General features: G+C 28.8%; 2 protein-coding genes across 14 annotated transcripts; both read right to left on the bottom strand.

Annotated features, from left to right (window-relative positions):
- Positions 1-659: 659 nt before the first annotated feature.
- Positions 660-8,326, bottom strand: LOC126844625 (RNA cytidine acetyltransferase). 2 transcript variants are annotated; one of them, XM_050582938.1, is made up of 19 exons: positions 8,039-8,326; positions 7,591-7,682; positions 7,346-7,517; positions 7,085-7,269; positions 6,792-7,005; positions 6,173-6,377; positions 5,954-6,075; positions 5,747-5,883; positions 5,544-5,673; positions 4,480-4,710; positions 4,273-4,389; positions 3,595-3,771; positions 2,555-2,696; positions 2,348-2,492; positions 2,061-2,278; positions 1,380-1,555; positions 1,073-1,315; positions 899-1,010; positions 660-809 (listed from the first exon to the last, which is right to left on the bottom strand). In XM_050582938.1, the coding sequence occupies exons 1-19, from the start codon at positions 8,144-8,146 to the stop codon at positions 793-795; spliced, it is 2,943 nt and encodes a 980-aa protein (XP_050438895.1). In that variant the 5' UTR covers positions 8,147-8,326; the 3' UTR covers positions 660-792. The 2 variants fall into 2 exon arrangements, with proteins under 2 accessions (XP_050438895.1, XP_050438893.1); XM_050582936.1 differs by having other exon boundaries at positions 868-1,010.
- A 1,258-nt stretch (positions 8,327-9,584) lies between these two features.
- LOC126844397 (protein abnormal spindle) lies at positions 9,585-24,518 on the bottom strand. Of its 12 annotated transcripts, none has more exons than XM_050582570.1 (16): positions 24,160-24,518; positions 20,906-21,088; positions 20,600-20,812; positions 19,178-19,979; positions 18,820-18,936; positions 18,551-18,677; positions 16,748-17,121; positions 16,454-16,674; positions 16,252-16,374; positions 13,765-15,367; positions 12,179-12,384; positions 11,747-11,872; positions 11,063-11,243; positions 10,806-10,990; positions 10,602-10,739; positions 9,585-10,102 (listed from the first exon to the last, which is right to left on the bottom strand). In XM_050582570.1, the coding sequence occupies exons 1-16, from the start codon at positions 24,172-24,174 to the stop codon at positions 9,893-9,895; spliced, it is 4,824 nt and encodes a 1,607-aa protein (XP_050438527.1). In that variant the 5' UTR covers positions 24,175-24,518; the 3' UTR covers positions 9,585-9,892. The 12 variants fall into 12 exon arrangements, with proteins under 12 accessions (XP_050438527.1, XP_050438525.1, XP_050438523.1 ...); XM_050582568.1 differs by having other exon boundaries at positions 12,179-13,074; XM_050582566.1 differs by having other exon boundaries at positions 9,591-10,102; positions 12,179-13,358; positions 14,049-15,367.
- Positions 24,519-24,789: the final 271 nt, after the last annotated feature.

The following is a 24,789-nucleotide window of genomic DNA, read 5'->3' on the forward strand; positions in this document are numbered from 1 at the left end:
AAGCGATATAGCCATTTAAAATGTAGATTTTTATAAAAATGTTGGGTGGTTGGTAACAAATAAAACTGGAGTATTAATATTATTACTAATATTTAAAAATTAATTAAACAGACTTGGAAATTGAAATGGTTTGATCATTACACTTACATAAGAAAACATTATTTTGAAAAAATACATGAATCTGTTGACATTGGATAAGAATAAAGAAAACATAATTTCCTGGAAATTCATGTTTCGTTTATAGTGGTTAAATGCATGATTTTATAAGTCCAAAATAGTTTTTTTTCTTCCACATTATTATTATTAGTATACAAGTTGTAAAGAGTAAAAGAAAAATACTACAGCATTTGTTAGTTATTACTACCTGATAAGATAAAAAAGATTATAACAATAATTTCAAAAATAATTTATACTTCAACAACCAAGTGAATACAAAATTACAATATTCTTTACCCATAAGTCATAAAGTCTAAAACTTCTATTTTGGACTTGATGTGATCTGCAAGAACGGGGTCAATATATTGTAATATATTTCATCTTTAATGTCAAATGATGTTAATTGCATCCCCAGCGTAATTCTATTTAACCATTGTGATAATTATTGCAAAATAGATCCTTACCTACTAGTTAATACTCATGTTTAAATTAACACATTAAAATAAAATAAAATAAGAACAATTGTTGTTTATTTAGTGTCAATAATTAAAAACAATTATTTTTTTTTGAATTTCTTCTTGGTCTTTTTTCTTTTAGGTTCCATTGCTTCTTCTAACTCATTAGTTGGTTGATCTGCTATTCTTTTTTCTCCACTAAAAATATATTTTATATAAGAATACAGTTAAATATAATTCAGTACTTTTTAATTACCTTTTAACACTAATGAGACTTTTAGCTTTACCAGTTTTTCCTAATGCTCTGCCCCATTCATCTTCAGTACCCTTTATTGCGTATCTATTTAGATTTTCTTGTTTTAATTTTTCTAATTCAATGCGTTGCTTCTTTTTCAAAACCTATAACATTATTAATAAACATCAATTAATTATAGCTTATTTATAGTATTCTTTAACTATACCTTAGCAGCTTGCTCTAATTCTTCATCCAAAGGCTTTGCCAATGGTCTTAGCTCATTGTCAGCTATTGGCTGTATTGTAGGCATTTCATTATCGACATTTTGTTCCATAATAGTATTTATTGTTTGTAACATTCGGCGCATCATACGATTGTATAATCCCAATAACTGTGAAGGTACTAAGTCAAATTGAGTAGCAAGTTCTTCTACATTTTTATACTGTAGGCCTAACCCTAATAGTAATGCCTGTAAAAACATACAATTCCATATTATTTGAATAAAATACTTGACAATTTGTTTGCAGTTTTACTTTTTGCACAGCTGAGAAATGTGTATCTCCAAACTTGTTTTGAAAATATAGTTTAGACAATGTTGGTAAAAGGTCCATTATTAGGTGGTAATCCGCCATATTGTTACAATATTTTTCTAATCGAAGAACGTCATATACACTCAAATGAATATCCAGCTCCATTTTACTCAACATATCTAATATTAAAATTTTTAATTTAAATCTATCCCTTGTAAACTATTATTCAGGTATTTATAACATAAAAATAAAAATAATGTTAAAATTATGTAATTTCCTAAAACTGATTTTAAAAATGTATACAGTATATTTAATAATATTTTTCACACATTCCCTTTTTCTGTCAATTCTGACGAAGACCTTGAACCGATTTATCAAAAGACCTTACAAATGTCATGATTTTGCCCTGTGCACTTTAAGTCACGCTACATCCCATACATGAAAACAATGTTTAGGTAACGCTTACATTTTCATATATGATAACATTTTACACATATTCTTGTAAAAAAAAACGTGTAGTAATATGGGACTTATTATTGACCATTAAACAGTCATTTTGGGACTGTATACATAGTTGATAAATGTTAGAGACGACTAACATAACGCAAACAAAAATTGTGTACATTTCCAGTTTGATATAATTTTATGTAATATTTATTTCATTTGGTGACAAATGGCACTTACTTCTTTCTGATGGTAATTCTATATTTGTATTGTGCAAAACCCCAAGAGCTAGTTGAGGAGAAAATTTTCGAAACTGGTAACCTAGCAAAGATATAAAACGTCGGCGAAAATCTGTCCAAAACTGAGGAAGCCAATTTGGATTTTTTGATGAATCCGGAGAATTCAATGATGAAATCATAATACATGAATGTTCACCAGTTAATTCATTATTAGTTTGTCTGAAATTAACGATACAATTCTTTAATGATGTTTAACAAATTTAATAGATTAGATAAAATAATTAATACCTTATATACAGAGGAATGAAACCAGATTTTTTCCAAAATTTTAACAATGGACCTGTTAGACCAAATGAAACTCCAATGTAATCAAGGCGCTCTGGAGGTCTTTCACTTAATTTTAGTAATAATGGAGGCAAGTTATTGCGTGGTTCTGTATATTGAAATACATAAATAAAAAATATGGTATATCTTAAATAAATAAAAACAAATTACCTATTCTTTCTTCAAGTATATTTATTTCTTCATCTTGAATAGATTCAATATTTTCTTTAGGTAAATTTCCTTCCTCAACATTGGGAATTAAAAATTCATAATACATTTTTAACAACGACAAAGCTCTAGAGCCATAACCCATCTGTAATATCAAAGACAATGTTAGTTTGCATATTAAATAAATTGTACTAAGGATTAGGTAGAAAGGCTAAGTCCAAGTAAACAACCTTTATTGTAATACCTGTAATGATAAAACTACCTGATAACATAATGTAATAATATTATATTATGTATGCTGATAAAAGCATATCGCACCCCTGCTTAAAAAGTAACACAACTGGAAAAATTTAATTTTCTAATAGTCATTTAAAAAAGTACAAAATTTTTTGTAACTTCATGAATTGATCAATTTATTTGGTTTTTTCACTATACTCTCTATGTATGCTCCTCTTCCCTAGAAACTGTCGACATTCTCTATTTTTAATAATAGTATTGTCAGTAAAATATTGTAATACCAAAAGTGACTAAAAAAATGATATTTATTTTAAATATGCTATAATAACGTCGAAAGTCATGTTTTTTCAGTTGTGTCACTTTTTAAGCAATGGTGCGATATAGAAGTTATATATAATAATAACACACTAATTTTTTTTTGTTAAAAAGTAAGGAATGAGTAACACTGGTGTAAAGTAGTTTTAAATGTGAATGCAAACGAGGAAGTCACAAAAAATCAAGGACTAGAATATAATAAAAACTAAGGTATGTTATAAATGAAGTAGCAATTAGCATAGATCATTTTCTACATGTCCAACAGAAGAAAAAATATGTATTCAATTTGGTAAAAAATACATTTTGCATAAAGCTAATTTGTAGTTACTAATTCAAGAAGTGCTTACAAGATGACGTCTTGACAAGATGACACATGATTTAAATTAGTTGACTTTTAATCCTCTATGAAATGTTACTATCAGGCCCCAACTAAATTATCCTAAGTTTTATGTTTCTAATGAATTTTAAGTATTCTAGCTTAAATAGCTTACACTTTGATAGTCCGGATGAGTGGCTATGCGTACAATACGAGCTCCAGATAAAGAAGGAAACTGTTCGTCTTGAAAACACCCAGATATTGTCCATGGTATAAGATCACCAGCAGCTCTTTTACCACGTTTTAATGCTTCTGTTGCTGATGTTTGAGATACTTCTCCTTCAAGGCATACCTAATGAAAAAAGTTTATTTACAAAAAAAATTGTTGTCTGTAATTTACAGTAACACGTTTTATAGGCAAATTTGTTGACCCAAATAATCTAAGTCACTGTTGAGGTTTCCTATAACAGTTCAGCTACTCTGTCCTAACAGAAAACTTGCAGTTATATTATCAAATATTTTTAACCTGAGGTCACTCGCATGATATTCCCAATCGTAGCTACCCACACGCGGACTTATATTCCGCAATCGTTAAAACTGCATAAAATATTTATAAAACTCATAACCTTTACTTATCGCTAGTATTTCTCCGTTAGAAGTAATCAAAGTATTTAATTGATCAAGTATAATAACTTCAACATGTGATAATAAAAGGTACACATTCCACCTATTATGATACACATAACATGTTTTCTATAAATAACAAAATTATCTTATATGCGGCACTCTGTTTCGCATGCGAGTGATCACGGGTTAAACTACAGCATAAATTAAATAATTGCCTTATACATACTTGAATCACACACAATACTTCAGGTAATGTTTTCATATCTAAAGCAACAGGCCCAAGAAGACAAAATAAATGATGTGCTGGAGCATCTGACATCATTTGAAGATCATTAGGACTGTTCTGTTATAAAACAAAATACATACATATATTCAATCAAATATCAATAAGTCAATTCAATAATTAAGTATGTTTAGTTATTCAGTCATTTACTTTATAATGTGAAGCTACATATAACGAAACAATACGTTGTAAAAAAGCTTCCGATGCTTTATGATAACAAAACAAAGTATCTCTATTGATATAGTATAATTCACATGTGTCAGGTGGAGGGCAACCAGACAGTAATGGAGCAATATTTGTAGCATCCAGGCACAACAGTTGTGTAAGCCATTTTTCAATATCGTCACCTGGTTTATAACGTATAGATTCTTCAAGAGTCACCTAAAAATAAAATATATAGAAAAAACATATTAACACATAAACAAAAAACAATTTTGTCATGTCAAGTGTCACAGTACTGACGTCATTATCATTACGTCATGGAGGAGGTTTATGGAGGGTCATTCTGAAAATAAAGTTAAGAGCACCCACACTTCATGCAGATACATCAAGTTGCAGAAGATATAAGGATATATTTTGTTATTTTTATAGATAGGATATGTTTTTGAAATTGTGTTTTCTATCCCTTCTGTCAGAAAGAGATGTTATAGTTTTGGTTTTTCACTGTGTATTGGTTGTATTAAATCCAGATTATCCTACACAAGTTTCCAAGTAATTCAACAATTTTTCAAAAGTTGTACAATGCTGTAATTTTAAGACATAAAATCTGTACAATTTTAGTTTATTTTTTTTAAAGGGGAGTAGTAAACTTTCCATTTCTGGCTTTATAAAGTATCTTGTGTGCAAGATTTCAGAACTATAGATTTATTACATGAATAAAAATGCTAAAAGAATCCACAAAAAACGGAAAATTTACCAAACTGTGGATGTAGAAAAGAAATTACAAAAATATCCATCTAAAACTGTTGTAATAGGAAATCATAAATTTATGTTATTTATTTTTATTAATGTGAATAATAAGTTTTAATAAGCCTACCTACGTAATATACAAATAGCATAAAAAAAAGAATTGAGAAAGCGTTCAGAATTCTGAAGTATGTTGTATAGTTACAGCAGTAAAGGAGCGAGTGTATACAAGAATTTTAAAGATCATTTAGGAAAATTTTAGAGAACATATAATAAAATGTATTGTTGTTATTATACTACTAACTAACTTCTTTTAAAAATCGTCCAGTTATAGCATTTTGACCAGCTTTATCATTTGTATTGTTCCCAATAGGAGTTGCTTGTGATCGAAGCTGTTGCAATAGTTTCAAAGATAACGATCTACCCGTTCCTTCATATCTACACACATAAAAGAATTATAAATCAATATTACATAATTATTGTTCATAACAATAAAATAATACAAGTTTACCCATTGATTGTTGAAGCTAAAAATACTAAATAAGAACCAAGCATGGCTTTTACTAGTGGAAGTGGTATAGCTGCAGCTTCATCAATTACTACCAATTCTGCTTGACTCAATTTGCTAGAATCTGCTGGAATTATGTACTATGAGTACCACCAAAAAAAGATTACATTAAACAACCATGATAATAGATAAACTATCAAACCAACATACCTGAATTGTTTGACGATGATCTCTAAATATATTTACACGAACCAATGCTTTATTGTCATCAGGATTAGTCGATCTAACTATTCCATAGTCCAAATGTTCTTGATACCCAAGAGCATCGAAACCTAATTACATAAATTATACAAGGACCCATAAATCTTAATAATAGAGAATGCAAAAGACTGGCTTAGCCAGCTCAAAAAGTAGTAGTAAATATTTTACCTTTAAAAACAAACTCAAAAAACGTTTTTAAATTTTCAGGGGAAGGTGATGTGACAAAAATATTAGAGTAACCGAATGCAACTGCGGAAGCAACAGCTATACCGAGAGCGGCAGATTTCCCTCTACCACGTGACGCTGTCAAAGACACAGTAGACCTAAGGGTTTTTTCGGAGATTGCTTCAATAAAAGTCAATAATGCTTTAGCCTAAAAAATATAAATTTATACTTAAAAATAGTTACCTTGTTACTAACTGTTAGGTTTATTAGATTTATGTATTTTTATTTTATAGATTTACTGCATTCTATTTATAATACATTGTTAGTCACAGTATTGGTCAAAACCATTCAAATGTCAAAATTAAAGACAAATCTAAAATTTGTTTATTAATTATTTAATTTTTAACCATCTAATTGGCATGACTAAAGACGAGTTAATTTTAGGGACCAAAAAAGAAATAATTAGCAGATAAAAAAACATGAAAAAAAATTCATAGCAAATATTTTAAATTAAGACATCTACAAATTGTGTCTTGAATGATTGACTAATTAGAGTGATGCACGCCTAAACACAATACTATAAGATTTTGTAGACTTCTTCCAATTAGAATAAATTTTATACCTGATCAACAGTTTTACAGCAATTAACTAAACATCCAACAGGCTGTGTATCTTTCATATTTTCTTTTAGAGCAGTTAATTCTTGATCATTGATTGTTGGCTCAGTTATTTTATCGGTAGGAACTAAATCAAGCACTTTTGATGAAATAGGCAACACTGTTAATTGATCATCTACTACCAAACACCTTTCAGATGATACTAAAGATAACATGAACCTATTTAGGAAATTAAAAATATATTTATAAATACAACTATAAAAAAAAAAGAGCATGTTAACAAAATAAAATAGCTAACCTTTCATTAAATCTAGCAACAACATCTTGATGAGCTTCTGTTCTAAATCTTTCATGAACATCCATGGTAAGTGTGTAAAGCTGTTTTAAAGACTTTAATGATCTTAATAAAAATATTATTAAACCACCACCTTCAACTGTTTCAATGGTACGCGCTAACAGATTTGGTGTCAAAGCTTCAAAATCCTTTATATAATAATTGAATGATTACAGTAGTATAGTATTATGCAAAAATGAATGTTTCAATTTATTATTATCTTACTTGAAGTACACACATTCCATATGTGTTTCCAAGAATTTTATGCGTTTCAGAATAATAACAATAACGAATATTAGTTGAAGCAACAAACAACTCAAACGGGTCATCCTCGTTAACATTTAACTTGCCAGCTTTAACTTTATGTTGAATAGTCTTCATACGTTTCTTACGATGACTAAATATAATAGATTATACATAGAACATATCATTATAAGATAGAAGCTAAATTTGTACTATTAATACATTACCTGCTAAATCCCAACTCTTTTTTATAGCACCATAACACATTTGGCCGTGCTTTGACAGCTGCTTTTGTTAGCATATGATGTAATATAACAACCTAAAATAAGTATAACAATTAACCAAAATATGTTATAAAATTAAGTACCTATTGAAAATCTAATGGAACACATTTTTTTATTATCTAGGTTGGTCACATTACAAGTTAACCGTAACAATATGTTGTAATTTCTACAAAATTATTTAGCAGACATAGGGGAAATTAATGTTAACGTGGTCAACTTTTATTGAAAACGTTCAAACATTATATTACTTAGATGGTATATCCATCAATGAGACCTGTTGTAAATTCCACCCTCATGTTGAGTAAAGCGACAAAACCTTTTGAAGATATTTCTTGAGAATCTACTAGATACCTATTCTTTCTATGATGATAAAATATAATGTTAAAACTACCTGGTCTCTGCCTTTGTCTCCGACAATAACAAACATTGTTCGATGGCCAGCCGTCACACCATTTTCGATCAGAGTTCTGATCCGATTGTCGATTTTCTTACGAACCATAATGTAATATTCTAATTTAATTGTCCTGTCAAGAGAAATTCAAAAAAAAAAAGTTCAAGAAAAATATTCTAAAACCTATGTATTAAAAAAACACATGGTTGAAACATCGAATAATGCAACGATCGACCGTTCAAGAAAAGGCGGAATGTTTTTATTTAATATTTACTTGACATCGGCGGCAAGTACTATCGGAATTTGGGCTCTAAAAACACGTGACAATACGATAAAAAATCAATGGAATAAACGAATAAAAATCATGGAATAAAAAAAACATGTATAAATTCCCAAAACCACTCTCTATTTTCGACCGACTACTTTAATATTATGCGCAACTTCTAAGTAAGTCCTTAGGGTTTGAATACGCTTAGGAATTTTCAAAACCGTTTGTCTGATGTTTGTCATGATTTTAGCCGTCCAAAACATGTAAGGATCAACCCCTTGACCTTCGATCGCTTACAAATCCGGCTGATTCCAAATGATAATGCTTATCAGTCAACACTCGATATCAATATCAACATTTAATAAATATGAACAATTTTATAGCAATATGTATTCGTAGGTACCTACTAGTAGGTATTATAGTAATATAAGCAAAGGGTATAAATAAAAGAATGTGTTGCCATTTTTGTGGCTTGAACTGACTACTTTGACCATTTGCATTTATATGTTTGATTTATTTTTTTCTTAACTTACAAATCAACTATGCAAAAAGTGTACAAATATATGCGTGTAGACCCTTGTTTTTTTCCACTTTACCAAATAGAGTCGGACAGCCAAGTCCTAAATACACTTCAATTTATTTATTCACTCCACAGTACACATCTGTCTATATTTATCATTAACATCCACTTCTTTTTAAGTAATCTCACAAAATTGTATGATCTGTAATAATATATAGTCTATTCTATTAAGAATATACTAGCACACCAAAAAAACTCCTACAGTAATATGTCATACAACATATTATCATCTAAAATTGTAATTTCTCTAAATTAAAATTATTTGGCAAACCACACATTTATAAAAAATAAAATACAATTTTTAACTATTGAATATTTGATTAAGGCTTAATGTGATAAATGCATTTAACCAAGTTAAAATTTCTTAAAATTAAATCTTGGGTTTAATACATGCATACTGTAACTTATATTTATTTGTAGTACCTATAAAAATATAACTATTATCAAATAATCAGATATCTATAATCAAGCAAAATTTTACTTGTTGGTAACCTAATACCCCAATGTAATATGTATGTTCATTAATATTATAAATATATTTTTTAATATTACTTTTTTATTTGATTGATACAAATTTCACTAGGTATTCATCTTATGTAACTATAAGTTATAGTATAGTATCTAGCAATCATAAACATTTATTTATAAAACCTGTACTTATTTTAAATCATTCATACTTTAATTTTCTTAACAATATCAAAGTTTTTAATTTATCAATATAACTATATTATTCTTTAAGATAAAAACAAAATAATTACTATTATAGTTTACAGCTGTATTCATTTAAGTAGATATATTTATATAAACTTAAGTAAAAAAAAGAAATTGTAAAAAATATGAAAAACTACAAGCTAATAAAAATTAGGTCAATAAATCATAATTCCATTAATAAATATTAAAACAAATTATAGTAATTAATGAGATGATAAAAAACTGTAAAATATTGTTAAAATATGATAAAAATAAATCAACACATAAATTATGAATTAAAAAGTTATAAAAAAAATCACTTAATGTTCAATAGTTTACAAAGCTGAGTCGTAGCATATAGGTCAGATTCAAAACATTTTTGACATTTAGAACCAATATTCCACGTTGGCCTCGTCGATGGTAGTGCCATCATTTTTTTATCGACCTTTCGTGTTTTGTACTTTCTGTTTAATGTATCCAACATGAATTTAAGATCTATTGCCACAACTGTAATGTTCTGTATTATCTGCAACACAATATAAGATTGACAATTATTATTTTATACTTGTTTAAAACGATATTTAGTGTATACATAATGTATTTTAATATACAGATCTAGCAGTATGACTTTTTTCCAAAATAAATAAACCACTTAATTTGAATAGAAGTTTATTCCAAAAATTAATTAAATTATGTCATTTTGTTGTAACATAAAAAAAATAAAGAAATTTGATTTAAGAGCTAAAAATAATCTTCTATTGCAACACTCCTATTTTCCAGGGCGCCTCATTTCACTGCATAGGGACATTAAGAGGCCACCGTGATTGCCAGATCCTGTCACCATGCAATTATATTTCTTCTTTAGTCAAATTCTTTATGTTATAACAAAATAGAATTATTAATTGACCTTTGGAAAACAAATTTCATTTAATTTCAAACTAAGTGGTTTATTGGTTTTTAACAAACATATACCTCACTGCCGAATCCTATATTTATTTTCTAAAATCTAGAATGAATTTATTTACTCGTTTTTTTTCTGGATCTTGTAATACAATCCAGAGCCATGTTGAAATTGAGCAGTATAATTTGTTAGCACCAATTTTACCACAGCTTGTCTTCATAATTTTAATTAAATCTTTTACCATATCAGCATTAACTGTTCTCTGATGATATGAAAATAATATACTATTACATCAAGTTACTAATAAGTCAATTTATATCATACATACCCTCCAAATGTACCAAGAAGTCTCATGGTAACGCAATAAATTAATAAGCACTCGGATAGCTGGTTCTCTAGCTTCTACACTAGGTTGTGATTGGTTTGAATATTGTAAAAAATGGAAAATATAATCAACAATTGTACCTTCAGCTGTCTTTTTGCACAACTCTTTAGATAGCGAAGTACACAATTCTAAATTTTATAAAATTACAACAATAAATTATTATTTTGGGGGAAAAAAAATGAGGTAATATTGTGTTTTACCAAGCGTCCAGAAAACCGCAGCTAACTCTTTATATGAATATTCATTCTTTTTTTGTCTTCTCAATACATCTTCTACATCATTATGACGTCGACCTAATGTTAAACCACGTTGTTTGGGAAAGCGAATTGTTTCTCGTCTACAAACGTATCTCTTACGTATCTGGTAACCTCTCCATACAGACTAAAGTAAATATTCAAGACTTAATAAAAAAAAGCTTAATTACACAATTATTAAATCTCTACGAGCAAACTCATAAATCTAAATTAGTAATTACATTTTCCCCTCTTTTAATTGTTTAACTTAATAAAAATAAAAACTGTATTTCTACATAAATAATAACTGTAAAGTTAAAAAAAAAAAAGTGAAATAGAAATTGTAAACATTCCATAACAACCCATTGAAAGGACTATAAAATTAAAAGTAATGGCATGAAACAAAGATTACAGTATGTAGACAACGTAAATTAACAAAGGTAATTCAGACTGAAACAAGAAAAATTAAGAGTTGGAAGAAATCAGAAAAAAAGAAATGTATAATACATAAAAAAGCGCCTGGTATTGTAAATGAAAAAGTAAAAGATTGAGATTGATGGTGGGAAACTTGAGGGCTTTATGTGATAAATGTTAAAGGCAAAACTAACATAACCAGACAAAGACTAACTAAAAGTTCTTAATAATAAATACCTGTATCAATGTAGCTGCATAATTTTGTTTTTGAGTGTTTATATCGGTTATAAGTTGTGGAAGTTTTTTTCTTATCAAAAATCCTCTTACAGCAGCTTGGATTTTTGAAGCAGCAATATTTTTCTTCTGCAAATGCTTATGAATTAACACATTTCTAGTCCATTTTTGCAATTTTACAGCAGCTCGCATTTCCATTTCCATTTTAACAAGAAATGCATGGCCAGCAAGCCACCGTTTACACTAAATTTAATGAAAAAGGAAATTTTTTGGTTTTCTTTAATAGTAGTTTTTTTTGAAAACTTGAAAGTAAGAACTATTATAAGAAATAAATACCATGCCAAGAAGAACGATAAAGCCAAATATTAAATGTAAACCATGCGAGCTACCTTCATAATTCTTAGGGCTACATACAGTGAGTATGTGAAAACTTACCTCATTTAAAGCATTCAAGTAGGCTTCTCTATCCCGCTTCATTGCAATATTAGCTCTAAACTTACGTTGAACCAATAATGTTGCTCTCTTGAAAGTGTTAAATTTATTCATTTGTTTTTGCATCATTTTATTTGATCGATAAAATCTTTGCACAAATATAACAGTTGTTTGCAATTTTAAAAAGTCAAGACGTTCTTGTGTTTGAGGTAATTGTTTTCTTAATACTCTTTTAATTAGATTTGCTGAGTTAATTCGTTTTTCTTTTTCAGTTTGAAGAATAGTTTTTAGCATAGGCCAGTTTTTCCGTAACATAAAACCTCTAAACACTTTTTGAATGAGTAAGGTTGAGGTAACAGTATTCAAATAAGTACATCTATCCCGTCTCATTGCAATATTAGCTCTAAACTTACGTTGAATGAATATTGTGGCTCTCTTCAAAGAATTAAACTCAATCATTTGCTTTTGCATCATCTTATTTGCTCGGTACATTCTCTGAACAAATATAACAGTTGTTTGCAATTTTAAAAAGTCAAGACGTTCTTGTGTTTGAGGTAATTGTTTTCTTAATATGCGTTTTATTATATTTGATGAATGAATTCGTTTTTCTTTTTCAGTTTGAAGAATAGTTTTTAGCATAGGCCAGTTTTTCCGTAACATAAAACCTCTAAACACTTTTTGAATGAATAAGGTTGAGGTAACAGTATTCAAATAAGTACATCTATCCCGTCTCATTGCAATATTAGCTCTAAACTTACGTTGAATGAATATTATGGCTCTCTTCAAAGAATTAAATTCAATCTTTTGTTTTTGCATCATCTTATTTGCTCGGTATAACCTCTGAACAAATATAACAGTTGTTTGCAATTTTATAAAGTCAAGACGTTCTTGTGTTTGAGGTAATTGTTTTCTTAATATGCGTTTTATTATATTTGATGAATGAATTCGTTTTTCTTTTTCAGTTTGAAGAATAGTTTTTAGCATAGGCCAGTTTTTCCGTAACATAAAACCTCTAAACACTTTTTGAATGAATAAGGTTGAGGTAACAGTATTCAAATAAGTACATCTATCCCGTCTCATTGCAATATTAGCTCTAAACTTACGTTGAATGAATATTGTGGCTCTCTTCAAAGAATTAAATTCAATCATTTGCTTTTGCATCATCTTATTTGCTCGGTATAATCTCTGAACAAATATAACAGTTGTTTGCAATTTTATAAAGTCAAGACGTTCTTGTGTTTGAGGTAATTGTTTTCTTAATATGCGTTTTATTATATTTGATGAATGAATTCGTTTTTCTTTTTCAGTTTGAAGAATATTTTTTAGCATAGGCCAGTTTTTCCGTAACATAAAACCTCTAAACACTTTTTGAATGAATAAGGTTGAGGTAACAGTATTCAAATAAGTACATCTATCCCGTCTCATTGCAATATTAGCTCTAAACTTACGTTGAATGAATATTGTGGCTCTCTTCAAAGAATTAAATTCAATCTTTTGTTTTTGCATCATCTTATTTGCTCGGTATAATCTCTGAACAAATATAACAGTTGTTTGCAATTTTAAAAAGTCAAGACGTTCTTGTGTTTGAGGTAATTGTTTTCTTAATATGCGTTTTATTATATTTGATGAATGAATTCGTTTTTCTTTTTCAGTTAAAAGAATAGTTTTTAAGAAAGGCCAATTTTTCCTTAACGCAAAACCTCTAAACACTTTCTGAATGAGTAAAGTTGAGGTAACTATATTTAAATATGTACATCTATCCCGTCTCATTGCAATATTAGCTCTAAACTTACGTTGAATGAATATTGTGGCTCTCTTCAAAGAATTAAATTCAATCTTTTGTTTTTGCATCATCTTATTTGCTCGGTATAACCTCTGAACAAATATAACAGTTGTTTGCAATTTTAAAAAGTCAAGACGTTCTTGTGTTTGAGGTAATTGTTTTCTTAATACTCTTTTAATTAGATTTGCTGAGCTAATTCGTTTTTCTTTTTCAGTTTGAAGAATAGTTTTTAGCATAGGCCAGTTTTTCCGTAACACAAAACCTCTAAACACTTTTTGAATAAGTAAGGTAGAACTTCTAGTTTTTAAATATGCATGCCTATGTTGTCTCATAGCGATATTAGCTCTAAACTTTCTCTGAATGAAAATTGTAGCCAATTTTAAATTAGTGTAGCGTTTCATTTCAATTTTCATCATTTTGTTGGCTATAAACAACTGTTGTATATATATTGTAGTTTGTTTTAATTTTAAGAAATTTAAACGATCTTGAGTAGGAGTTAAGTTTTTCCTTAAAGCACATACAACTATATTTATAGCATTTATTCGATTTGTTTTTTCGGACTCCAAATTTATTTTAATTACACTCCAGTTCTTTCGAACTAAATAACCACGGAACCATTTCTGAATCGTAAGTGAAGAAGTCTTAAGGTTTAAAAACTTTTGTTTTTGAAGTTTCATTGCAGCATTAGCTCTGAATTTTCTTTGTACATATACAATTGTTTTTCTTAAAATAATAAAGCGTTTTCTTTCTTCTGTTAAGAGTTTTAATTTCTTTTGTAAATAATGTTTAATTTTAGTGGAAGCCACATGCAATTTTTCACGGTTCTTCATTAATTCTGTTTTCATTAGAGGCCATTCTTTTCTAAGCAAAAATCCACGAACATGAGCTTGTATTTTGGTGGCAGCAACGTTACGCTTTGCAATTCGTTTAGCTCTTATTCTTTTTAGTACTACTAATTTCAGACTGCTATTTCTCCACCAATTTTGAATTTTTGCTGCAGCATTGTTATACTTTGGAGTGAGATATTTATAAATTATTTGCCAAAAAAGAGAAAGCATTTTTTCTCTATGACCGTTTACAATATCACGAGTATTTATATTACCTTCAATAGTGATGTGGTCAGATATTCTTTCCATGGCTAAATTTACGTTATGAATTTTTTGCAGTTTGGATATGGCTGGTAATCGTAACTTTTGTGACAAAGGGTTACCTTTGAACAATATTTCTACCACTCTAGTGATTCTAGTACCATCTCTTAAATCGTTTAATGATTTTACTGCATAATTGACTTCATCCAAATGAGTTTGTTTGTGGGTTAAGTTATACCCAATACTACGTAGACGTCGTGTAATATCACCATGAGCAGTTACCATATCAGCACAAAATCCCATCAAAAAATCATAGCTGCTCTAAAAATTAAAAATTGTAAATTAAATTTTGTTGACATCATTATGCATTTTATGCCTTGGATGAAAGTGGAGCTTAAGGATTTTACAACTAGAACTTGGAATGTGAGATCGTTCGAACTAGACATTTGACAATAGTAATATTATGGTGATTACGGAAGAAGGTTACCAGGAAATGGTAGTTCAAGGTCTGGTAAACTAGACCTTCTTTTATAGTGGTGGAACCACGCAACAATTGGGAGTTGGATTTATTGTGGGTGACAAGATACTACCGAAAGTAAATGATTTTAGGAAGTAAGTGTTAATAAAATCATAAGCTAAGGAGATAATTGGAGTGTCCAAGCAGAGTTAATATTGTTATCAAGTTAATAGTTGATTAAATTGACATGATCAAATAATAAAAAAAATTATGAATTTGATTAAGAATTTAATGAATGAATTAAGAAAACTTGCAAAACTTATGGGTTAAGTAAAAAATTATGTACAACATTTTAAATGAAAAGTTATGTATAAGTCTAAAATGTTAAAAGGTTTTCCAGTCAAAACCAGTTTGAGACAAAAGGTTATCTCCTGTGCTCTTCAGTATTGGCTTTTTATCTGTAGTGAGGGAAGTGCAAAACGACTATAGGTTTAAAAATTGAAAGAAAAATTATGGTATGGAAGCATATACAGAATAATTAATGGTGAGACCATTGATTTTAGATTGTACAGATAAGCAGTGCAATACACAAAAACGGTTTTAAGAATGGCTATAGATATTGATACATGGAAGGGTATAGTGGAAGCAGTGATGGGCCTACAAAACGTAGAATAAGCCAGGAATTAAAAATTATAACATAATACTTTAATACTCAAGTCAAACTAAATAATAAACTAATAAAACTCACTTTATAAGGAGAATCAACTTTAAAAAGGCATGGGTTATGTCTAATCAGTTGTTGTTCTTTGGCTCGGTCCAAAAAATAAATAAGCATAAGTATTTTTCTTAAAATAAACTTTTTCATAGCAACCTACAATAGAACACAAAAATTAATAATAATCATAAAGCAACCAAAATGTTTACTAATAAATTTGAGAATTTTATCTTACATTAAATGATGGTAAGTTAACTTGAAGTACAGTCGATTTCGTAAACTTCTGTTTGACATAATCGTTATTAAATAAATTTTTGCGGATGAACCATCCAACACCATCTAGGTCAGTAGAGCCAACTCTGACAGGTACAATTTGCCCATATACAGCTTCTAATCCAATTCGAAACCATATAGGATTGTAACATTTTAACATATCTGTAATCTTTTTTTTCAAACCTGCAAATGTAAAGTAATTTTACAAAAAAAAAAAATAATAATAAGGTAATTATGTTATTTAGTTAAAACTTACTCAAATCTAAATGAATTTGACGATCGTCTCTTACAGTAATGAGATCTTTTTCAATAGAAATTGATAATTTTGATAGAACAGTAGCTACACTTTGAGACGTAATAAGATTTGTTGTAGCTTTTCTTAAAGCACTCCATTGCTGTGGTGACTGTCTATATATCTGTGCTACAAAAAGATCTTTCTGTGTGGCAAATTGCATAGGTTTATTTTTATGAGATTCTTTAGACGCTTCTACCCAGGCCATAGCCGCTTGTTCCAAATCACCAGAATGCTCTTCATCGACTAGCTTGTCAGTTGGTGTCAGTAGTGCATTAAGCCAACGAATCATATCTGATTCTTGACGATTCAACCATTCAGATTCATAATACTGAGACCTATAAAATTTGTATTATAATCATAAAACTAAAAAAATAATTTTCTTAAATAATTCTATTATGGTTGATTTTTTTGTAGTATTTAACCATTACGCACAAGGTTTTAAGTCACACTTAAATTACAATTAAATTTGTATGTGCTTATATTTTTGCTTTAAAGAATATATTATATTCTTTCTTAAAAAAAAAAGTACCACCAACAAAGAAAGTGGACAGAGCATAGTTTGTGTGGTTTCATAAGTATTGTGTATATTCACTGATACAGCAATGTGATTATTTATTATTCATTTTTGTTTTAATTATCATAGCTGTCATAATGTCTAATATTATTTTCAAACCTAAACATATCTACACAGAAATTTTACTTCGTCCGTGATAGCCGTATATTGGTAGATTCTGTGAAGGTGAGCATATATACTAATATAATCCGCAGAGATATAATGCGTTGAGAAGAAGTCATACCCCCATTTATTAAGGAATAGGTATAGGCAATTTTTTGAAAAATCTTAATTTAAAGGTTAAACTGTGTAATTATTAGTTCAGTAATCAAAATTTTTTATTTTTTCAGACTATCACAGCATCCTTGACAGCGAATTAAAAAAAAATATTTTTGTCTTAACATAGCTACATATATTCTCTATTATTGACTAAATAATAATAGTAGACTAATTCTTTTTTACATATTTAAAATAATAATAAGAACTTTATCTAGGTTCTATCGTTTACATTTTTATATTATTTACCCAAGATTTATAATTTATGTTTTAATTCTGACATTTTTTTACTTTTTTAAATGCTTTTATTTAGGGTAACCTGGATAAAATTTATCTCTTTTTAATGGTATCAAAATTATTTTTCTATGACCATTTCACTTTGACCTACACGCTTTTACGACTATTTTTAAAGATTATGACTCTCCACGACTCCATTTAAGGAATTAAAAGGTTTTCTAATATTTAGTGAACAAAAAACCTACTTTCTATACATTTTTTCATTTTTATAACTTTGTTACTTAGTACAATTTTAAAAACCTATCAATGTACAACTCACAGAAATATTATACATTATTTACATTTAAAATTAGTAGTTTATACTCTTAATTTTTTAAAAATTAAAACCGACCTGTGTAATCATGTTTTTAACAGAAAACTATAAAATTGTAATGTGTTGTAGCAAAAGGTTACTTAATAAACTTTATATATATGTACATAAGTGTCCCTTGTTTTTATTTTTTTTTAATATTTTCAGTTTCCACCTCCCAATTGTCTCCAAATGACATAACAAAAAAATACTTATAAAACACCAGGCTATATAATATATTGTGCAAGTTGTGCCAATAAAAATATATACATATTATACTATATATATATAATATACATCTACATATTACTTAAAACAATTATGTAATAATAAATTTAATTTTACTTACATTTTTAAAAAAGGGTCATCAGCATTGTTATGATAAACTAAATCAGGATTAGCTATGCATTTCAAATATTGATCACATTTGTCAAGCTTTGGTGCTCTCATACGAGATGATCTAAGTGGACTGATACCTTTAATAATGTGTATTAAAAAAACAATGAGTGTTTCGAATAACAATATTAATATAACAAAAGGGCAGTACATAGACAATCACACCCAAACTCAGTGAGCCGTAACATCATAAATATTAAATACATAATGAGATTTACTTACTATATTGTTTCAATTTAGACTTGGAAATAGCAGATGCTTTAGGACTACATTTATAGTATGGCGAGTTTTTTATTACAAATGATGGCCTTTTAGGTTTAGAACCACTGCATGTAATCACTGTAATAAAAACAAATACAAATTAAATCTACTGTTTTTCTAATTTAAAACATATCACCTAAATAAGTAAGAAGTCAAAAGAACTTAGTTATAAAAAAAAAACTAAAAAAATTTGATTTTCTTAAAATAAAATGTCTAATGCAATTTAAATTTGAACTTAAAATTTTTAAGTTAATTTTCAAACATTATTAATAGCTTTGTTTTGTTATTAAAATTAAAATTATTGAATTGAATACTTTACTTGAACGGTAATGAGAATTGTAGAATGTTGTGCATTGACTACTATTTATTTTATTAGACAATGTTGGTGAAGAATTTAACTCTGTAGACACATCTTCCTTTATATAAGTAGTGCTAGCCTTATTAGATTCTCCATCTTCAGATGTTTTCTCATATATGTTAAGAAGATTAACAGATACTCTATTTGGCTTTTTCTCTTCTGGTGTATATACTTTAGAAACAGTTGATGTCTCTATAGGCTTAAAACCCAATAATGAATTTAAAGAAGTTGAAGCTGATGCGCCATCTGGAATATCAAAACTCAATTGTTGTTCCTCGAAACTATGAGATTTTCTTGTAGTGCTAAAAGGAGACAGCAAATTTTCACTGTTTTTCAATGGAGTTAAACAAAAATCATTAAATGGAGAATGAGTAGGTATTAATTTGATTGGTTTTTCTAAAGAATCATCACTCATAGGGCTGGAACTTTTGTTGTGTAAGTTAAAATGGCTATTAAAATAATGGTCTTGGCGTTGTTGGTCTGGTCGTTTCATACTGCGTTCTGGACTGATTAAGAGAGTATCACGGCATATGTTTCTTTTAGTAACTGGATAATTTTCTTTTTCTCCGACTAAGTAAGTTTGTCTTCTTAGAGGCGATTGTATAACATCTTGCTCATTAGACCTACGCACTTGCAAAGCTGTTTTTATTAATGGAGCATGGTCTAAATCAGTGTTTATGAGCCTTGTTTTATTTATATCATTATTTTTCTGGCCACAATTCTTTAATTTTTTTGACACATTTGATGTTTTTGAATTAAGGACCTATAAAAATAATTGAAAGATGACACTACAATTTTTAATAATTAGAATGCTCTACTAAATAATTAATAAAAAGGTAGAAAAGGTAAAAGGTATACTGCGGCCTATAAGAGAATGACTGTGCACTGAAACTAAACTCTGTCCCAAATAATAAAGGCAGAAACGCATGACCAAAGTCTGTCCGTCTCGCGCATCCCCATGCCGCACTTTACCTAATTCTCCTTCCACAAGTAACACGGCGGACAGCTGTTGGCAACCATCGGATGACATTGTCGTAGAGGGGGTTTGACAGGTCAGGTAGTGCTAAAGGCCTCAGTTGAGATGTGCTATTTGCTGCCTTTCTTATATGGGATAGAGTATCAAACATATTACTATCGTTTGCGCAGGCACATACGTTTAAGTTTCTGCCACAGTCGTTCGATTATTTACGACTGTGACCCTCAACACAATTATCTATAATAACTTAAATACCAAAATCTCAATGAAAACTCTGTCACCGGCAGTAATAATTTAATGTTGTTGAGTTATGATAATGAAAAATATATATTCAACCTTAAGAATACATCTGTTGATATTTTTATTAAAAATTAAACTACAAATTAATATTATAAAACACTATATACCTTTGATCTTTTGTGTGGAGGAAAATTACAACTTCCAAGCACAACAAAATCATACTTCTTGTTGCTATCCTTCTGTTCTATTTTAACCAATTTACGTATATTACCATATTCTGCTGGTTGCCAGGTGATAGTCAATAACCGCTGAGAGTTAGGTTCCAAGGAAAAATCATAAACATCAAAATATATACCATCACTTGGAGGAGGTAAAGTAAACTAAAACAAATGTTAAAATAATATGCCAAATATTAGAAGTACATTGTATTTCATAAAATGTTCATAAAATATAATAAATATAAATATAATAACCTGTCTAGGTTTGTCGAGTGGATTCACTATTGTAAGATACCTGACTGCTGTTTCTTTAAGTTTAATGTTTTTAAATTCTACTTGAGCTTGTTTCTGAAACGGTGCCAATATTATACAATTTGCAACTAATTCATTATTCTCAATATCCTGGTTGTTTAGTTTAACAGGAGGTGAAAATTCAACCTGAAAAAATAAAAATAAATGTTTTTAAACAAGAATTAAATCACAGTCACAATGTTATTATCAAGTACTATTTTGGTTTTGATCATAAAAAATCTCAAAAATATTAGAAAAAAAGCTTTGTACCCAAACTAGTGTGAAACACAAACAAAACCAGAATTATTTCAAAAACGAAACCCTAAAAGTTAAAAACACCAGAAATATATTATAAAAAAGCAAAAACCTGAATAATAATAACGATAAACCTAAGTTATTCAAGTGTACACTTACATAGCTGTGTAATAAAAGATAAATATGATCACTCTATTCTAATTAAAAAGTGAGAAAAGTTTGGTGTTATTCGATGGTGTTTGACTCGATGTTACCATGGCTTCGTTTTTATGTCTCTGGTAGGACTCAACAAGTAAAAATAGGAGTCTCTTTTATCTTTCATTTATATATCATTTGGAATGCTGCAGAGGGGGGCATTTAACTCCACTTTGGTTTATTATTTTTATGAATGAACTTAGAGAAGTAATACAGTCTTCTCTGTGTCTACTATTCGCCAACGATGTAAAACTTTATCTTGAAATAAAGACTCATTGTGACTTTTTTTAGTTACAGAGTAATTTGGATTTAGTCATTGGTGTGCACAAAATGGTTTGTGTGTTAACCCAAAATGTCCTCAGAACATTTTTACTCATTGTAATTTTACTAACAACTTTAATTATAATATTGCTGGTGTGAATTTAACAATATCTAATCATGTTAAAGACTTTGGCATTATACTATAACCTGACTTATGGTTCACAAAATATAAAACATAGATGTACAATAAGACTCTGTGTACCTTTCAAGAAGAACTGCTTGGAATTTACTAGCCCAATTTGTCTCAAAACCTTGTATGTTTCTGAAATATGGCCAATATTAAATATGGGTTATTATTTTGGTCTCCTTATCAATTGGGGATGATTGAAAAAATGTAAAGCCTACAAACACGGTTTCTGAGAATACTTGCTTATAAAACCAGTAGAGTTAGTGAATACCTGATCATTGCTTTTTTTAATTTTTTTTTTATTGCTTTTTTAACAGTAATTAAAATAACCTTTCTGATCGGCAGAAATACCTTGATATTTTGTGATTCTATAAATTGTATTAATAGTACGATCAATTGTTCTGAATTATAGTCTTGAGTTCCTATTAATGTACCTGCTGTTTCCTTAAGATCTACTCCAACATTTTATATTCCTCTTCATCGACAAAACTATAGAGTTAAGCTTCTCTTAATCGTATAATATTAAAAAAGAGTGTAATAAATTCTGTAATTCCCAAAACATTGATTTCTCATAAGTTTAGTCAGTTTAAACATTTGTTTGAATTCTTAGGAATTTGTTGTATATTTTGTGTATTATAGCACTGTTTTATTCTAGTATGTATTTAAATAAGTTATTATTAATTTTTTATGCTGTACTAGTTTGCTCGTTTTAGATGTTATTAAAATAGTTAATAAATAAATAACAATGCCGTGTTGAATATATGTTTAAAGCCTAACCAGGTTACTTTTTAATTGTACTGAGGCTTTGCAGCCAAACTAACCCAAAACCCGATAAAACCTTTCAGTCATTAGGTGTTGTTTTTTTTTTAATTATATTAATAAGCAAATAGTCGTAGAATAAATTTGAGGAGTTTTTTAAGATCAAAAAGGGAGGGGCCTTAAAAAAACTGTAAAAATATTACCGTTACTTAACCTGACAGAGGTTAACGGTAGCAGCTGGCCAATTTTAAACTAACTTCGTGCATATACTATAGTAGTTTTTTTTTATTTTCTAGAATTTCGGTATTTTAAGGTGCAAAAGAGATAAAAATCAGCTTGGCATTCAAGTGAATTAAAATTAAATTCACAACTACGCTGCCAGTGCCGGTGGCAGTATAGTATATTTTAGTCTCTCATGACATCCGGAGCATGATGCTTATTCGCTGCACGATTATATACTTGGACTATAAAATATGGATAAGACCATTTACTTTACACCCACTACTTACGCATGGCAGATTTTCGTCAGACTCACGTGTACCACGAGCTCTGGGGTAACATGGTGCAGCCTTGACGTTTAACCGAAACATACTGTTTTATTTTAGTAATTATACTAGAGCTTCGCTATAGTAGTTTTCTAAATTAGATGAGATTTATCATTGATGGATAGGTTGACTAAATCAAAATCAAATCAAAAGGGTTCTGTTGAGAAAGGTTTTTTGGGTGTGTTGGAGTGAAAAAAATATATATACCTGATACAAGAAAAAATGTTAGCTATGCTCAAACATATAAAGGTTGGACCTATAATTAGTAGAAATCGGTTTAATGGTCTGACAAATCAAAGTTCTAACTATTAGGTTCCAGCCCTCTATTCCTTATATACTTATCAATCAAATATGTGTTGGTTACATTTAGATACTTTGTATAGTTATTCTTTGAAAAAAGTTGTTAATAAAATGAAAAAAGCCTGTCAATATGACCCATTTATTTTAGCAACAGCAATCAAGTTTTTTTGACCGGCAATATATTAAAACTGACGAAATATAGCTATAGTCCCGGTGTAGGTTTATATAGTCTACACTAAAAACAAAAATCACTAAAATTAGCCTTCTAATTACTTCAAATTTATTAGCAGTACTTTAAATGAAATAACTTGTAAAAGTACAAAACAATACAAATATAAACAGTAAATACTGAATTCTATGTTCCCCATTAAATAGAAAATATTATATAATATAATATAACTATACATTTTTTTTTTTACATCATTCTAACCTAATAATTTACAACAAAAAAAAAGTGATAGTACCTACTAACAAAATAAATTTATATACACGATTCGTTGGTGTATTTATTTTTAATTGATTTGATTTCTTAAGTGGAAATGTCTACAAGTTACTAAGATAATGTAATTGTAGTAATAAGTAAACATTAAAATCTCAGACTCAACTATTATTGATAAAATAATTTCTGTAGGTAGAATTCAGTCTAACGCACATATTATAAAACAACAATTAAATATCACAATTCATTAGTAAGTACAGACACTATAAAAACTTACCACAAATTTAGCCATGTCAAGTAAGTCTTATGTCGACGTTTTTTACATAAATAAACATTAAATCAATACAAAAAATTATTAAATAAACAAAAGACACACATAAAAATAGCTTTAGGCACAAATCATAATATATAATTTAACACAATAAGACCATAAAAATCTTTATACTCGATTGTTACTTGATACTTTAAAACGACACAATACACATAACACAGTGTATTTTACACTACAGACTACTAGACTAGGCGTATAAGCTATAGCATTTGCAACGATCTCAGATCTACGGAGTACGGACGTTGGACAACGCTACGCCGACCGCCGTTGGTAGTTGGTTATTGGTTAATGTACTACGGTGTACGGCGGCGGGCGGTCGGCGATTAGTCTCCAGAAAGCATAAATAACGTTAAGATTTGAAATTAAAAACAGTGTGACCACATTTAAAAATTAAATTATCATATTTATTATTTTGTTACTGATTAGAAAAATGTTACATTCGCTAGATAAGTGATTGTAATGCAATTATGAGTTATCAATTGATAGAAATTATCAATTACAAATTTGTTTAAATTTTTAAAACCAAAGTATTGAAATTTCACAAATATTATATATTATGTCCCAAATCCTATTCTG

The sequence above is a fragment of the Adelges cooleyi genome, unplaced genomic scaffold, assembly GCF_023614345.1.
Source record: "Adelges cooleyi isolate 19-005CV unplaced genomic scaffold, UGA_ACOO_1.1 ACOO_flye_CR_arks_rails_tigmint_CR_PRNA_651, whole genome shotgun sequence".
NCBI lineage: Eukaryota > Metazoa > Arthropoda > Insecta > Hemiptera > Adelgidae > Adelges > Adelges cooleyi.

Coding starts and splice junctions, on each gene's coding strand:
- LOC126844625 (XM_050582936.1), bottom strand. CDS start 8,146: ATGGTTCGTAAGAAAATCGACAATCGGATCAGAACTCTGATCGAAAAT. Junction 4,711..5,543: donor CTGGACGATTTTTAAAAGAA/GTTAGTTAGTAG, acceptor TTTTATTTTTAG/GTGACTCTTGAAGAATCTAT. Junction 2,493..2,554: donor TATACTTGAAGAAAGAATAG/GTAATTTGTTTT, acceptor TTCAATATACAG/AACCACGCAATAACTTGCCT.
- LOC126844397 (XM_050582558.1), bottom strand. Junction 18,678..18,819: donor GTCTAAATTGAAACAATATA/GTAAGTAAATCT, acceptor ACATTATTAAAG/GTATCAGTCCACTTAGATCA. Junction 16,375..16,453: donor TTAACTTACCATCATTTAAT/GTAAGATAAAAT, acceptor GTTCTATTGTAG/GTTGCTATGAAAAAGTTTAT.